The sequence below is a fragment of the Mesoplodon bidens genome, assembly GCF_964165515.1.
Source record: "Mesoplodon bidens genome assembly, chromosome: 11".
NCBI lineage: Eukaryota > Metazoa > Chordata > Mammalia > Artiodactyla > Ziphiidae > Mesoplodon > Mesoplodon bidens.
The window spans coordinates 65,417,204-65,435,489 of record NC_138167.1 but is presented as its reverse complement, the minus strand read 5'-3'; the positions used below and the strand labels follow the sequence as shown (position 1 = coordinate 65,435,489).

The 18,286-nt window shown below is 37.1% G+C and overlaps 1 protein-coding gene across 4 annotated transcripts in view; it reads right to left on the bottom strand.

The window, feature by feature from the left end:
• SLC25A17 (solute carrier family 25 member 17) overlaps positions 1-18,286 on the bottom strand; it is a 56,930-nt gene that overhangs the window by 25,749 nt on the left and 12,895 nt on the right. For 3 of the 4 annotated variants that reach the window (XM_081248114.1, XM_081248116.1, XM_081248113.1), the window contains exons 2-4: positions 8,185-8,245; positions 4,950-5,016; positions 3,436-3,587 (exon numbers count right to left, since the gene is read on the bottom strand). In XM_081248114.1, coding sequence (XP_081104240.1) covers positions 3,436-3,587; positions 4,950-5,016; positions 8,185-8,245 — 280 coding nt within the window. Of the gene's footprint in view, positions 1-3,435; positions 3,588-4,949; positions 5,017-8,184; positions 8,246-14,144; positions 14,298-18,286 lie in introns of all 4 variants that reach the window. The other variant, XM_081248115.1, reaches the window with a different exon arrangement.

Below are 18,286 nucleotides of genomic sequence, written 5' to 3'. Positions count from 1 at the left end.
TTATGTGAAAGCTGGTCTGGCGGGGTTGGGGGTGAGGGTAGTCAAAAGGCACAAACTTCCAGTTATAAAATAAGTCAGTCATGAGGATGTGATGTACAGAAGGTGACTATACGTAATAATACTGAACTGCATATTTGAAAGTTGCTGAGAGTTGATCTTAAAAGTTCTCACCACAAGAAAAGAAAAAAAATTGTAAATATCTATGATGAAGGATGTTAACCAGACTTCCTGTGGTGATCATTTCACATTATACACAAATATTGAATCATTATGTTGTATACCTGAAACTAATAGAATATTATGTCAATTATATCTCAATTAAAAAAAAAAGTTGGTCCAAGTGAAAGTTCATTATATCAAAATCAACTTGAGACTAAAATGAGAGAATGAAGCATAAGAAAGGCTCAGAGACCAAATAAAAAAACAGCAGTGGTCTCATATAGGTGAAGAGGAAAAATTGGGGGCCATGAATACTCCTGGCCTGGTAACTATTTTTCAATCAAATCATTTTCATTTCAAATGGACATTTACATTATTCAACTGTGTGGCTCCCAAATCAGTAATTTTTCTAAGAATATATCAGTAAGTGAGCCCACAAAATACTAACACTAAACATGCAACATTTAAATAAATTAATTTAGATACAGACTAGATAAACACAAAAAACCCATAGGAAAGAGATCTACTTTTTTCCCATCTCTTTAATAAAACCCTGATTAATTCAACAAATATTTTGTTTATTTAGCAAATATTTATTAAGCTCCTACTACATGTTAGGAATTGTCCTTACTGAAAATTTAGCAAGGCAAGGGGGAACAGATATATATATACATACGTCACAAAAGCAGGTATCATATGTATTCGTTATCCTATATATGTATAGATATAACAATTATACATATATAGAGATATATTTATAATTGCAATATATATTGTCTAATAGATGTAATATATATCTTTAACTTTCTTTTTTTTTTTGGCCACACCGCGCAGCATGCGGGATCTTAGTTCCCTGACCAGGGATTGAACCTGTGCTCCCTGCACTGGAAGCACGGAGTCTTAACCACTGGACCACCAAGGAAGCCCCTATATCTTATATATATAAAGTATATATAAGATACTCTCTGCATTTTATATATATCTTTGATATACCATATATAGATAAAGATACCTGCTCTTATAGAGCTCATATTCCACTAAATAGAGACAGACAGTAACTAAATATTCACAATATCAGGTTAATGACTCATTAGCACTTCTGAAGTCTCAGATGACAAGGATCCAAAGCCTTCTAAAACTGGGCTCCTATTCAACTCTCCAACTTTATTGCTCATGTTCCTACACTCACTTCACTCACCCACAAAATTATAGAACTCACTGTTCTAAATGTGGTCCTGTATTCTCTCAGTTTGCTACCATTCTCTCCATCCAGAAACCGTCGCCACTTATCTCCAAGTGTTACTAATTCTGCCAAGGCTCAGCTCAAGAGGCACTGCTTCCTATAAGGAGATACCTCCCAGCCAAAAGTAACCTTTCTCCTATGAACCCCTAGGATACTAACGACTATGGTGATACTGACTACACTGGGCTGTGCACTAAAAACTCTTTGTCACATCTGACTAAATGCTTTCACAGTCACGGTGGGCTTCATGAGTGTGTAACCTGTCTTGTGCTTGGTTTAATGCTTTAGTGTCAACCATCTTGAAATGCTTAATAAATTGTGAACAAGGAGTTCTGCATTTTCATTTTATACTGGACCCTGAAAATTATGTAGCCAGTCCTGTTCATGTTAAACATTGCATGCAATCCTCAGTCTCAAAAAACAAAACAAACAAACAAACAGAAAAACCCAGAAAGTAAGCAGGAAAGGTATTGTAATTTTCATTTTTTAAAAAAGAGACCTTATGTCCATAAATTCTGGGTACAGGCTGCTAAACAGGGATAACTGACCGTCCTCTCTGGATTAAGAAGATAAAAATAAGCCAAGTCAGCTCAAAAATAAAACTTTGTGTATATGGTCAACTGGTCGTTACAAGGGTGCCAAGACCGTTCAGAGGTGGAAAGGGCAGTCTAGTCACATCAACAAATGGTATTAGGAAAACTGGATTTCCACATACAAAAGAATGAAGTTGGATCCTTATCTTACATCACACACAGAAATTAACTCTAAATGGATTAAAAACCTAAAACTATACAACTCCTAGATGAAAACATAGGAGGAAAGCTTTCATGGCATTAAACTCAGCATGATTTCTTGGACATTACACCAAAAGCACAGGCAAAAAAGGAAAAATATGCAAATGGCACCATATCCAACTTAAAAACTTTTGAGCATCAAAGGACATATCAACAGAGTGAAAGGCAACCTACAGAATGGGAGAAAATATGTGCAAATCATATATCTGATAAGGGGCTAATATCCAGAATACATAAAGAATACTTATAGTACAACAACAACAAAAAATCAAATAACTCAAAAAATGGGCAAAAGATTTGAATAGACATTTCTCCAAAGATGCTCAACATCACTAATCATCAGAGAAATGCAAATCAAAACCACAGTGAACTATCACTTCTCCCTCATTAGGATGGCTGCTATAGAAAAAATAGAAGATGACAAGTCTTGGTAAGGATGTGGAGAACCTGGAACCAACTGCTGGTGGGATTTTGAAATAGTGCAACCAGTGTGGAAAACAGTACGGTAGTTCCTCTCAAAATTAAAAAAAGAACTACCATATGATCCAGCAATCTCACTTCTGGGAATATATCCAAAAGAATTGAAAGCAGGGACTCAAAGAGCTATTCATACAACCCATGTCTATAGCAGCAACTATTCACAGTAAGCAGGAGGTGGAAACAACTCAAATGTCCATCAGTAGATGAATGGATAAACAAAATGGGGTATATACATACAATAGAATATTATTCACCCTTAAAAAACCAGGAAATCCTGTTACATCCTACAATATGAATGAACCTTGAGTACATATTATGTTGAATGAAATAAACCAGTCACAAAAAGACAAATACTGCATGATTCCACTTATATGAGGCATCTAAAGTAGTCACATTCATAGAAACAGAAAGTAGAATTGTGGCTACCAGGAGCTCGGGGGGGAGGGTGGAAATGGGAGTTGTTATTTAGGGGGTACAGAACTTCTCATTTATAAAATGAAAATGTTTTGGAGATCTGTTTCACAATAATGTAAGTAAACCTACTACTGAAATGTACACTTAAAAATTGTTAAGATGTTAAATTTTATGTTATGCATTTTTACTACACACACACACACACACACACACACAGAGTCAAGTCAGAAAACTAATTACATTCTTTGTAGCATTACTTTGTGTTAAAATAACCTCTCGGGGTATATGGACCACAATATAAACAACAAAATATAAAAATATCTTATATTCAGAAAACTTAGGTACCTGCAACAAATCCAACTACCAGATCTTTTCCAGTAGTAGAATGTTGACCTTTGACCCAGACTGCTTTGAGGCTATTAAAAGTGTAGAAATAGACAAAATTGGAGCAGCAGAGACTGGAGATGACTGGAAACCACCCTCGATATGGTGCCAGGCTAGGGGAAGAACATAATAAGCAAAGTAAAAATGCTGAACAAAAGGCACTAGAAATGAGAGTCCTAGAAAAGGCTGATCATCATTCACATATTCTCAAAGTTCACTCCTATGCTACAATGTACTCCAAACTGTACACATATTCTACATTCTGAGGATGCCCAAACCAAGAAATCCTTTCTAGCATTAATGATACCAAAGAAACAACATACATTCTATGACTGATTTACTGATTCCCCCCCTCAATTTCCTTTAGTAAATTACTATGTAAAATTAAAGACAATTTCCTCATGGCTGTTAGTTAATATAGCATCATTCACATTTTATTACAGGGCAAGAACATTTAAAATGAAGTAAATATAGAAGTGCAAAAAAAAAAAAGTGATGGGGGCATGTTATAAGGGCACAGGAACCAGGCTGAAGGAGCTCACACTGGCCACACCTGGGACAATTTGAGCACCAAAATAATTAAGTAATTAATTGTAAACCATTGAATTTCTGAGTCTGTATGATACTAAATTAAGTATTTCCTCATAGACTGCTTATAGTTGCAAAAGAGGAAAAATAAAATTATTCAGTGCTAACTTGAATCTAAGAAATCGTAATTAACCAATGAAGGGCAAGTGCACAATATGTGACTCCAATGTGACATCCTGAGGAGGACACAATTTCACCTATACATTATTCTGGCCAAGAATGCATAGACTCAATCTAATCATGAAGAAACATGAGGCAAACTTAAAGTGAGAAAAATTTTATTTAAGGAAAAGTAAGAGGAGAAGGTCCACATCTTGGAAAATGTCAGTCATAGGGGTAAGGGGCTTTGATGTATGGTATGTAACTTTCTCTCAAATTAATTCTGAAAAAAATCTGTGTGTGGTGTGTGTATGTGTCTGTGTAGTAAAGAAAGAAGGAGGGAGTGGGGAAGGGAGGGAGAAAGCATGAGCACAAACGGAAGAGTGTTAACAACAGGTCGATCTGGTTAAAACACATACTGGTATTCTTTGTACTACTGTAGTTTTGCAACTTTTTGTAAATTTGAAATTATTTCCAAATAAAAAGTGTTTTAAAAGGTACACAGGTCTGAATGCATCTGATAGGAATGAGCTAAACAACTATTATCTTCTTCAGTTTATTGTTCATTGGTTTCATGTAAGACTCCATGATCAAGAATCAAAATGGTCAACCACAGAACTTTAAGGAAATGAAAACAACTATGTATTTACTTACAAGTCAGGCAATTACAAATTCACAACACTGTGAGGCTTTGAGAATGGATAGAAAGTGAGTGTAGGTATGATGGACGCCCAGGAATCTCCTAATGAGCTGCTCTACCTAACAAAGATGAACAAGGTAGTACTCACAGGCCTTCTTCTTTAATGATCTCCAGGAGCACCATGTGTGTCGTTTTGGACTTCCTTTTCTCATCAACTACAAGACCAAAGAGTACATGTTTAAACTAAATCCTTTGAGAATTGTTATCTTCAGCATCAGCGAGTTTCACTGAAATGCCATTTACCTCACCTGAGCAGTCTCTCACCCTATTCTTTGAGCTCCCTAGTTTGCCTCAGGACTCAATGATCCTCCTGTGTTCCCATGTGCTAAATTTCCCACTATTGATTCCATGGTTTCATCTGTTATTCATGAACCATAAAGCGTTTTAATTCAATACCTAATTTCCAAACTAAAAGATGTAACAGGAGAAATTTATTGCTTATATTTCATAGGGCTCTCTAGTTTTTTTTTCAAAGTTATACATTCTCCTTTTTATCTTAATATCTTATAAAGTAGAGAGGAAATAAATTACCATTTCCCTTTCAGAGAAGAGGTTACAGACACAAAGCTGTGAAGGACACATGTAGTTGGCAGCAGAGCTGGGATTAAAATTCAAGTTTGCAAAGTTTTAACCTTGTGCTCTGTTCCCTAAACTAAAAATATAAAAGGTCTCAAAAAGATGGGAACTCTGCTTTTCTTGGCATTCTAAATGAAAACAAAACCTACCTTAATTAGCTTCAAATTTCCTACCCACATCTGAAGACTATTTTGAAAACATAAAAATAGGAAAATGATCCGATTTCTTAAGAATTAAAATTGGTACCTGTATGGCTCATGGGATGGCAAATTAGGAAAGCCCTGTACAAGGCAATCTAACAATAACTATCAAACTTACAAACATTTGCCCTTTGATCAAACAATCCCACTTCTGGGAATTTATCTCATAGAACTTACAGAAACAAATTAGCATATGGGGACTTCCCTGGTGGCGCAGTGGTTAAGAATCCGCCTGCCAATGCAGGGGACGCAGGTTTGAGCCCTGGTCCAGGAAGACCCCACATGCTGTGGAACAACTAAGCCCGCAAGCCACAACTACTGAGCCTGCGCTCTAGAGCCCACAAGCCACAACTACTGAGCCTGCGTGCCACAACCACTGAAGCCTGCACACCTAGCGCCCGTGCTCTGCAACGAGAAGCCACCGCAATGAGAAGCCCACGCACCACAACGAAGAGTAGCCCCCGCTTGCCACTAGAGAGAGCCTGCACGCAGCAATGAAGACCCAACACAGCCAAAATTAATTAATTAATTAATTAATTTAATTAAGTTTTAAAAATATCTAGAAACAATAAATGCTGGAGAGGGTGTGGAGAAAAGGCACTGCACTGTTGGTGGGAATGTAAATTGATACAGCCACTATGGAGGACAGTATGGAGGTTCCTTAAAAAACTAAAAATAGAACTGCCATATGACCCAGCAATTCCACTACTGGGCATATACCCTGAGAAAACCATAATTCAAAAAGATACATGTACCACAATATTCATTGCAGCACTATTTACAGTAGCCAGGACATGGAAACAACCTAAATGTCCATTGACAGATGAATGGATAAAGAAGGTGTGGCACATATATACAATGGAATATTACTCAGCCATAAAAAGGAATGAAATATAGTTATTTGTAATGAGGTGGATGAACCTAGAGTCTGTTATACAGAGTGAAGTAAGTCAGAAGGAGAAAAACAAATACCGTATGCTAACTCACATATATGGAATCTAAAAAAATAGTACTGATGAACCTAGTGGTAGGGCAGGAATAAAGACCCAGACATAGAGAACGGACTTGAGGACACGGGAAGGAAGGGGAAGCTGGGACGAAGTGAGAGAGTAGCATTGACATATATACACTACCAAATGCAAAATGGATGGCTAGTGGGAAGCTGCTACATAGCACAGGGAGATCAGCTTGATGTTTTGTGAGGACCGAGAGGGGTGGGAGAGGGAGAGTGGGAGAGGGAGGGTGGGAGGGAGTCTCAGGAGGGAGGGGATATGGGGGGGGATATATGCATACATATAGCTGATTCACTTTGTTGTATAGCAGAAACTAACACAACATTGTAAAGCAATTATACTCCAATAAAGATATTTTTAAAAATGCTGTTAAGTGAAAAATGCAAGATATGGAACAGTGTGAAAAGGATGCTTTTTGAGTAATAAAGAGAGGAAATTGAGAATATATATTATTTGCTTGTTTTTCTACATAAAGAAACTCTCAGGGCTCTTTGAGAGACTAATAGAGACATTATCTACAGGGGAGAGAAAAGGAGACAGTCTAGAGTGAGATTTTTCACTGTACTGCCTATCTTTTTATGTATTTTGGTTTTTGAGTCATATAAAATTATTACCTGTCCAAAATCTCTAAAATTAATTAAAAATAGTAGTCATGAAGGATCTTAATATAGGAATTAGTTTATTCAAAGCTAATCTTACTCTTATCTCTTCATCTAAGTTCTGGCATAGGTTTATAATTTCAAGTTGAAAAATACTGAGGAAAAAACAAGCAGGAGTTACAGAAAGTTGCATAGCCCTATAAAGTGAAAGAGGGGAACTAGGACTACGTGCCCACGTGAGCAGTGACAATGGTATTTGGCTCCACCATGTTTCCTATTCTCTGTTCTCTTTCCAGAAAATCTACCCCCAGTAAAAAAAAAATCTCTACATTGTGCCTTTCAAAAGTCATATTGTTTATTAGAATCAACTGTAATGATTCAAAATTACTAATGCAAGCCCACTCAGGTCTCTCAGATTAGAAAATGGCTGAGGCTATGACTCTCATTCACAAACATCAAAAATAAAAGTATTGGGCTTCCCTGGTGGCACAGTGGTTAAGAATCCGCCTGCCAATGCAAGGGACACGGGTTCAAGCCCTGATCTGGGAAGATCCCACATGCCTGGAAGCAACTAAGCCTGTGTGCCACAACTAATGAGCCTGCGTTCTAGAGCCCGCGAGACACAACTGCTGAGCCCACATTCCACAACTACTGAAGCCCGCGCACCGAGAGCCCGTGCTCTGCAACGAGAAGCCACCGCAATGAGAAGCCCGTGCACCATAACAAAGAGTAACCCACGCTCGCCACAACTAGAGAAAGCCCACATGCAGCCAAAAATAAATTAATTTTTTAAAAAAAGTATTTAAAGTTAGTGAAAATGGACAACAGATTTCTAATGAAACGGGAAATCCTATGTTAACTTAGAACTTAGTAGAGAAGTATGTTTGCTTCCTGATACCAAATGAACAGGAATATGATGACAATAAGATACTTACCTTGAAGTCGAAGTCGAGCTGTATCCAAGGGAAAAAATACTGTCATTGCTGTCATGCTTCCCTGAAAAGTTTGAAAAGCCTTTAGCCATTACAGTATCACAAAAATAATGAGCCACAACTTTTAAATGAACAAAAGTTCATTATCATCAATGGGTCAGATGAAATTTTCAGTGAACAAATATACAGAATATCTTTATCTATTGGGATCATTAATGTTCAAACTTCTGTAGTTACATACTTAAACAGACATATTTAATTTTCCAGAAGAAATCTCTTTCTCTCTGATAATGAGAAAGAAAATGTAGTGGGTCCCTGGAGATGACAAACTTAGGGATTTACAACCTAGGACACATGTCAAAGAGCAGGTAAATGGATTTTTAACCTTTTACTGGTCAGCTACTGCTCCTATGCTCTCCTCTGATACCCCCAGAAATCAAAAAATCTAGTGATCAAACAGATATGTATTTCTATACTCTCTGCTTAATCAATATATTCACCACAAAGTAAAAGGGGTTTAAGAATCATATTGTTCTTTAAAATAGTTCTGTTTGCTTGTGTTTTAAAAAAGAGGGACAATATCTTTGCTAAAAATTCTATAAATAATTTATCCAAGATAACACGACAAAAATTATCACTGGAAAAAAAAAGAAGCCAACAACCAGTCTTTTCATTCATAAGGCCCTATGACAGATAAAAACCACAAGTATATAGTTAGGGATAAAATTATATGCATGATATCTCCAGGTGGGTTTATGGTTCTCAACCTAGATGCAGGCCCAGTGGTATATATTCTCAGGCATAACATCAAGTTTTAAGCTACTGATAGAATAACAGTAACATACATATTTTTATCACGATAACAATGGGAAACTAGGTCAACTTTATAGATAAGAACAAAAATGTGCTAGGTCTCTTATCTATTTAAATAGATCAGCCTGTTTGACAAGGGAGAACACTGTACTGTCCTATTAGTTACTCTTCGAAACTCAGATTGTTACCACCCCTACCCATCAGGTTCCTCTGTGTCCCACAGCACTTGGTTATATGTCTCTTAGAGCACTCATATGGTAGTGAAACCTAACTCTTCCACCGGATTGTAAGAATATCCATTTATCTCTTGGTATACCATAGATTCTTAAATAAATGTTTATTAAATTCACTGTACTTTCAGTTATTTTTACAATTTAGATGGCTGCCACATAAATGATCTTTCCTAGTAAGAACTAGATAATACTTAATATTTCAAGAAACACTGGATCTGTAAAGGTTTACAGTCTACAAATCTATTCTTCCAGCATCCTTGCTCACCTTACAGGCAATTTCCAAGAAAAATGGGGGCTGGAAAGCTGGAGAACGCTTATCAAGGTTATTAAGGCCTTTACTTCCTATCACGTGGTACTAGCACACCTATGCAGAAAAGTCCTGCCTGGAAACTACTTTTTCAAACATTTGGATCACCTCCATCCCTCTTCCCTGTCAGCTTTAAATAGACACCTGAAGTTTCCTAACTTAGGAGACCCTGCCCTACCTACCTTGAAATCTTAAAGTACATTTTACACCAAGATAAAGAGAACAGTCTGTCCAAAGAGCTCAAAGGTCTATTACCTCCTCAAGGACTAGCATAAAAAACTCAAATCTGTAAAAATAAAAAACACTTAAAAATGTATTAGTACTGGAAAGTCTGGATCCAGATGGTGAACTGAAAACCTACCATTGCCTCCTCCCCATTCCAATCACTAATAATGAGACAGAAGATTTATATATAAAAGTGTTGTGTAGAAAAACAAAAGGGGTCTGAATGGTGGACCAGAAATTAAAAGGATAGCAGAGTGAGGCTTTTCTGAAAGAAATCACAGACCGAAATGCACAGACGATAGCTATGGCAGGCAGGATAATGGCCCCCTGAAAGATGAACACATTCTAATCCACAGTACTTGTGAACATGTTACATTACATGGCAGGCTGCTAATTGGCTGATCTTAAAATAGGGAGTTTAGTCTGGATTTTCTGAGTGGGCCCAATGTAATCATAAGGGTCCTTAAAAGTGGAAGAGTAGGTCTTCCCTGGTGGCACAGTGGTTAAGAATCCGCCTGCCAATGCAGGGGACACGGGTTTGAGCCCTGGTCTGGGAAGATCCCACATGCCGTGGAGCAACTAAGCCCGTGCGCCACAACTACGGAACCTGCGCTCTAGAGCCTGCAAGCCACAACTACTGAGCCCGCGAGCCACAACTACTGAGCCCGCACACCTACAGCCCGTGCCCTGCAATGAGAAGCCACCACAAGGAGAAGCCCACGCACCGCAATGAAGAGTAGCCCCCGCTCGCTGCAACTAGAGAAAGCCCGCGCGCAGCAACCAAGACCCAACGCAGCCAAAAAATAAATAAAATAAAAAGTGGAAGAGTAGGTGGGAGTGAGGCAATGGAGGACTCAACCCATCGTGGCTGGCTTTAAGATGGACAAAGGGGCCACTAGCCAAGGAATGTGGGCAGCCTCTAGAAGCCAGAAAAAGCAAGGAAATTGATTTTCTCCTAAGGGCCTCCAGAAAGGAACATGACCCAGTTGACACCTTAATTTTAGCTCAGTGAGCTGTACATCAGACTTCTGAGCTACAGACCTACAGATATTAAACTTGTGTTGTTTTAAACCATTCAGTCTGGTAACTTGTTACAACAGCAATAGAAAACTAATAAAACAGGATTACTACAAATGGTGGGGACCAGCCCGGGGAAGCAGAAGGGAGCTCTGGGGTGACTTTCCGGTTGACTAGCTGGTACCGTGACAACCACAGCCAGGCAGTCCGCATCCCAGGCAGTGACTGTGAATATGGAAACCTGAACTTGCCTGAGGTGAGCAGAAAGGCTGAGACCTAGCCACTGTCACACCTTGCCAGAACTCATGCCACCTTTATACCACAATTCCTGGAAGCCGGCAGCAGTAAACAAGTACAGGCAGGGGGAGGGGCAGGCAGTGGCAAGGAAATAAAAAGCTTACTAGTTTTACCCTATTTAAGAAGAGGATATACACATACACACATGAATTTATTCTAGGTTTTGGCAAGAAACCTAAGTTTAAATGTGAGAGTTAAAGATGTAAGGGTGAAATGGGGGTTTCCACTGCCAGCAATACGCTGGCATAGACCACACACTACAAAATACCTAGAACTGTTAACTAAAATATAAAATATTTTAAAAATTTTAAAATAAAATATAACATGTACCCTTTAAATGATTAGCTGAACCTCCTTGGGGCCACAAAGAAGAATAGAAACCCATAGGGTTAAGCAGCCTCCTTGGTGTTCATTGCGAGGATGTTTTTTGTGAGTCTAAGTGATCAAGGGGCTTTATTTTTTTTTTAATTGAAGTGGAATTCCTATAACATAAAATCGACCACTTGAAAGTATACCATTCAGTGACATTTAGTACATTCATAATATTGTGTAACCACCACTTGTATCATGTTCCAGAATATTTTCATCACCCCAAAGACAACCCTGTACCTGTTAAGCAGGCATGCCCCACTTCCCCCTCCGCTCAGCCCTGACAACCACTAATCTGCTTTCTGTCTCTATAGATGTACATATTCTGGACATTTCATATAAAAACAATCGTGCAAGATGTGACCTCTTGTGTGACCTCTGGCTTCTTTCACCCAGCACAGTGTTTTCAAAGTTTATCCACTTTGTAGTATGTATCAGTTCTTCTTTCTTTTTTATGGCCGAGTAAAATTCCCTTGTATGTATAATATGACATTTTGTTTATCTATTCGAAATGCTTTGTAATGAGATAGAGGTAATGGTTGCACAACATTGTGAATAGACTAAATACCACTGAACTGTACAATTTAAAATGGTTAATTTTGTTATGAGTTACATCTCAATTAAAAAAAAATTAACCCTCACAACAACCATATGAGGTAAGTACTATTATTCTCTCCATTTTATAGATGTGGAAAAAGATACTAAGAGGTTTTGCAACTTTTCTCAAGTCATACACTTTGCAGGTGGCAGAATCAGTATTTGAACGTAGTCCGTCTGACTCCAGAGTCCATACACTTAACCAGTGTTGTAATTAAAACTTAAAAATTTACTAATATAGAACTAAAAATTAGCTTTAAAATAAAGGCAATATAGTAATATGGGACCTACTTTATGTGTGAAAAAAAAATTTTTTTATGGACTAGTCTGGAAACCCAGCAGAGAGCCTGGCATAGCATAAGCCCTGAACTTGTTAATAAATGTATGACTGTATCCATCTACAAATAAACTTAATATCTATGAGAAAGTGTACTGCAAATGCTAAAGGTAAATTTAGAACATAGCTATTCTGTACATTGGGGATTTGCTATATTTGTCTCCTGACCAAGCAAACACACAGATAGATGACCGTTTTCGTAAGCAGCTGTTACTTAAAGGAAAATATTTTATATGCAAGTCTTATGCTAAGCTATACAATCATATGATTTTTCAGAATTTGAATTAAATTCCTCATTTCATAAATACTCAGTGTTGTTTTTTTTCTCTAGGACTGCCTGTTCACTTATATAAAATTAGAAGGCAAAAAATACTGAGAAGGTAACTACAAGGTACAATACTGTTGTGCCAGAGAGGCATACAAATCAACCCATTATTGTGAGTCCCGCAGAACTCTAACCATCTGAGTGGGAGTTCTATTGTTGACAACAATTTAAAAGACTCTATTTCCAGAGAAACAACCTTCTTGTATCTCACCAAAACCAAACATTTTTAGTCACAACATTCTACTATCCCCTTCTGGCATTTAACCATTTGGTGCTGGGAAAGCAAATGAATTCCTACACCGCATTGGCACCTGGAGCTGGAAAAGCCTTCAGAGATCACCTCGCAGTGCAGACCCTTCCCCTGTGAACTGAGAAGTCTTGGCCAGGGTTGTTAAGAGGTCTGCCTAAAGCCAGAGTGGCAGAGGCGGAGTTAGAACCTAGCTCTCTTCAACTCCAAGTTCTACTGTTCACTGTTCTACCTAAGTTCTCAACCTTTTTGTAATCAAGATATGTGACTTTTCATTTTTCTCTTCTAATTGTAAAAGTATACACAATACAAACACACACACACACACACACAAAATCCGGGAAATTCTTAACAGGGACTATACAAGGAGAGGAAGGAATTAAAGGTGGTTTCCATTTCTCTTGCGATGCATCTCTGTATAATTATTATTTGTAAACAATAAGTATGTGTTAGTTTTAGTTTTAAAATGACGAAAAAGCAAATATTTTTTAAAAAAAGACATCAGGGGAATTCCCTGGCAGTCCAGGGGTTGACTCTGCACTTTCACTGCCGAGGGCATGTGTTCAATCCCTAGCCGGGGAACTAAGATCCCACAAGTCATGTGGTGCAGTGCGGCCAAAAAAAAAATCTGAAAAGACATCAGAGTACAAGAGAATAATATAGTGTAGGAATTCTCAAGGTATGGTCTGGGGATCCTTGAAAGTCCCCAAACCCTTTCCAGCGGTCTGCAGGATCAAAGCTATTTTCATAAAAATACTACAACATAATTCCTACGTTTTTTTGCCTTTTTCATTCTCATTTTCTCACAGTGTGTAGTGAATTTTTCCAGAGGCTCCGTGATGTGTGATACTGTAACAGACTGAATGCAGAAGCAGATAAAAGGTTCCAGCTACCTTCTACTAAGTCTAACATTACAGAGGTTTGCAAAAGTACAAAACACTGCCACTCTTCTTACTATTGGGGGAAAAATAGTTTTAAAAAATGTTATGTTAACATGTAACAGGTTTAATATTTTTAGCAAATAAATATCTTAATTTCTCAGTTTTAATTTCTAATACAATAAATATCAAGTTATTACCACATAAGCAAAAGCTCTTCAGAGTTTGCAATAATTTTTAAGAGTATAAAGAAATTATGAGACCAAATAGTTTGAGAATTGCTGTTATAAACATGCCATTTAATATGAAAAACAGTACCTTATTTAAAAACTTTATTATGATTTAACATATCACTTCTAATATTCCTTTCAGCTGATGTTATACCAGTGTGACATAAGCAGTTGAAAACACCACATGACCTTTGGGTTGGACACTATCCTCTCCAGGAGACTCTTCAAGAGGCAAACAACTCTACAGGAAAAATAAATATAGCCTATAATTAATACCTTAGGGGAATCATTTATTAGTGGCTTGGGTTTTTTTGTGTGTGTGTGTGACAGGGATACTAGATAGTTGATAAAAGGCATCTAATAGGATGCTGAAAGGAAAAGCAAGTGCCAGTCTGGAAGTGACCTGAACATCCTGGAAACTGAAAGGCTATTATTGTCAGAATACAGAGCACAACCAAAAAGGGAATGAAAGACTCTAGGGGTAAGCAGAGGTCAATCAAAGGCTTTTTGCTAAGTATATGAAGGACTACTCTAGTGACCGACTGGACAGATGTGGGGAGTCCGGAAGAAGTGGAACTCAAGGACGACTCCCAGGTTTCTGGCTTAAAAAAAACAGGGAGACAGTGTTGTCATTAACAGAGATGGTAAATACTGCAGGAGGAGCAATTCTGGGGCAAGAGATATTAGTTTGTCTTTGCATTAGCTGTATTTTAAGTGCCTCAAAGACATCTACTTGAAGATGTCCAGCAGGTAGCCAGATCCATCTGGAGTTCCAGAGATTCCAGGATAGAAATGTAGGTTTGGAAGTTACTGGAATATAGCATATTTCTTCACCTTTAAGACAATAATGATTGTACCATGGCTTAGATTTTTGTTAGGGGTGGGTGAGATCATTATTTTACCAACAATATGTGGTCACATACTGTTTTATTTTCATAATCAAATTTTCATTCTCAACAAATAACTGAAAACATACCACGTCAGGACATCTTGTGTTTATATTTTCTATTTTGCTAATTTCTTCTCTTTATTACCTTCCTTTTCCTTTGTTTGCATTTATTTTTATATTCTTATCTAACTTATTGAGATGGATGCCTAGCTCGTTGATTTTAAGTCTTTCTTCTTTTTCAAACTTGATTTAAAAGCTACTCATTTCCCTCGAGGTATTTTAGCTGTATCTGACAAGCTTTTTTCTTTACAACTCAGTGGTTTTTCATATATTCACAAAGTTGCACAACATTCACCACTACTAAGTCCAGAACATTTTTATCACCTTAAAAGAAAATCCATACCCATTAGCAGTCACTCTCCATTCTCTTCCTCCCACACCCTGGCAACCATTAATCTATTTTCTGTGTCTATTTTGCCTCTTCTGCACATTTCATGTAAATGGAACCAAATAACACATGATCTTTTGTGGCTGCCTTCTTTCAAGGCTCATCCACGGGGACCTCCCTAGTGGTCCAGTGGCTAAGACTCCACGCTCCCAATGCAGGGGGCCCAGGTTTGATCCCTGGTCAGGGAACCATATCCCACATTCCGCAACTGAGAGCCCGCATGCTTCAACTAAGGATCCCAACGAAGATCCCACATGTCTCAACTAAGACCCAGCACAGCCAAATAAATAAATATATATTAGAAAAAAAGTTCATCCATGTTATTGAATCAGGACGTCGTTCTATATTATGGCTGAAAAATATTCTATTATATAGATATATCTTATTTTGTTTATCCACTCATCTGTTGATGGATTTGGGTCGTTTCCACTCTTTGGCTTTATGAAAAATGCTGCTACGAACATTCCTGTAACAAGTTTTTATATGGATGTCTTCAATTCTCTAAAAGTGGAATTGCTTGGTCATATGGTTGGTTCTGTGTTTGACATTTTGAGGAACTACCAAACTGTTTTCCACAGTGACTACATAATTTTATATTCCCACCAGCAAAACAAGGTTTCAAATTTCTCCATATCCTTTCAACACTTGTCATTACCTGTGCTTTTTGATTATAGCCACCTTAGTGGGTGTGAAATAGCATCTCACTGTGGTTATGATTTGCATTTCTCTGATAACTAATGCCATCCAGCATTTTTTCATGTGTTTATTGGCCACTCATATAACTTCAAGGGAGAAACGTCTATTCATATCCCTTGTGCATTTTTAAATTGGGCTATTTGCCTTTCTATTATTGAGTTGTAAGCAGTCTTTACATATTCTGGATACCAGACGCTGTATCAGATAAATGACTTACAAATATATTCTCCATTCTGTTGTCTTCACTTTCTCGATAGTATCTGAAGCACAAAAGTTTTAATTTTGATCAAGTCCAATTTACATTTTTTTCTTTCATTACTTGTGCTTTTGGCATTGTATCTAAGAAACCACTGCCTAATCCAAGGTCGTAAAGATTTATGCCAATGTTTTCATCTAAGAGTTTTGTAGTTTTAGTTCTTACATTTAGGTCTGTGGTTCATTTTGAGTAAATTTTTGTGTATGGTGTGAAGTAGGCGTCCAACTTCATTTTGTTGCATGTGGATGTCCAGTTGACCCTGCACAATTTATTGGAGACTGTTCTTTCCCCATTGATGTTCCTTGGCATCCTTGAACACAAATTTGTAGGTTTATTTTTTGGACTCTCAATTCTGTTGTTGATCTACCTGTCTATCCTTATGCCAGTACCAGTCTCTTGATTACTGTAGCTCTGTACTAAGTTTTGAAATTGAGAAGTATGAGTCCTCCAACTTTTTTTTTTCAAGATTTTTTGGGCTATTCTGGATCCCTTGCATTTTCATATATACTTTAGGATCATCTTATCAATTCCTGCAAAAAAGTAAATTGGAATTTTGATAGGAAGTACACTGAATCTGTAGATCCTTTTAGGGAGTATTGCTATCTTAACAATATTGGCCTCCAATCCACTTATTCAGAGGATGCCCTCCCACTTACTTAGGTATTTTAATTTTTTTCAGTGATGACTTATTTTCAGTATAGCTACAAGTTTTAGTATGCACCATCTGTACTATCACTCAGTTTTAAATGCATTCTTATTTCCATTATGATTTCTTCTTCTTTAACACATATTCAGTAATGTGTTTAATGCCCAAACATATGTTTTATATATATATATGTATATATATATTTATATTTTAAAGTTACCTTTTACTGGTTACTAGTTACTGGTTGCTAGCTTAATTGCACTGTGCTTCAAGCATTCTGTACTATTTCAAAACTTTTTCAAAATTTGTTTTGCTTTACAGCCCAGTAAATGGTCAGTTTTCATAACTTTTCCATGTTTAGCTTGAAAATAATGTGTATTTTGCAGTTGTTGGGTACAATGTTCTGTATGTATCTATTAGGTCAAGTTTGTTAAATACATATTCAATCTTCTATATTTTTTCCCTCCTTTCTTGTTCTATCAATTACTGAAGGATATATTAAAATCTACCACTTTGATGACGGGTTGGATATTTCCTCTTAGAGTTTTATTAATTTTTGCTTTAAACATATTGAGACTATATTATTAGATGAACACAAACTTAAAACTGCTTTATTTTCCTGACATACTGAGCTTTTTTCTCTATGATGTCATTCTCTTGATCTCTAGTAGTGACATTACTGTAAAGTCTATTTTGTCTGATGTTCACAGTTTTGGCTTAGTATTTGTCTAGCATGTCTTTTCTCACATTTTTACTTTCAAACTTTCTGTATCCTTTTCTTTTAGACATATCTTTTATAAATAGCATTTTTCCCTTTTTAAAGTCAATCTAGCACAATCTCTTTTAACTGAAGCACTAAGTTCATTAACATTTATTTGGATTTATAGTCATCTTTTTTTGAGCCATGCCATGTGGCTTGTGGGATCTTAGTTCCCTGAGCAGGGATCAAACCCAGGCCACAGCAGTGAAAGCTCGGTGTCCTAACCACTGGACTACCAGGGAATTCCCAGTTATCTTATTTTGTGCTAGGTGTCATACATGCTCTATGTTGCTTTTTCTGACCTTTATTTTCTTCTTATTTGACTAGAGTTTCCAATAAATTTTAAGTTATAAATATAGTTTCTAATTCTTTTACAAGCTATCTAGTAATTATAACATATATTCCTAACTTATCAATTATAAAAATATTCATTAGGTTTAGAATTTCTCCAAGTGAGGATCTTGCTAGTGGCAAACTGCTTTTGATGATCTGAAAATGTCTCTATTTCACGTATGTTTTTAAACTTTTCACTGGA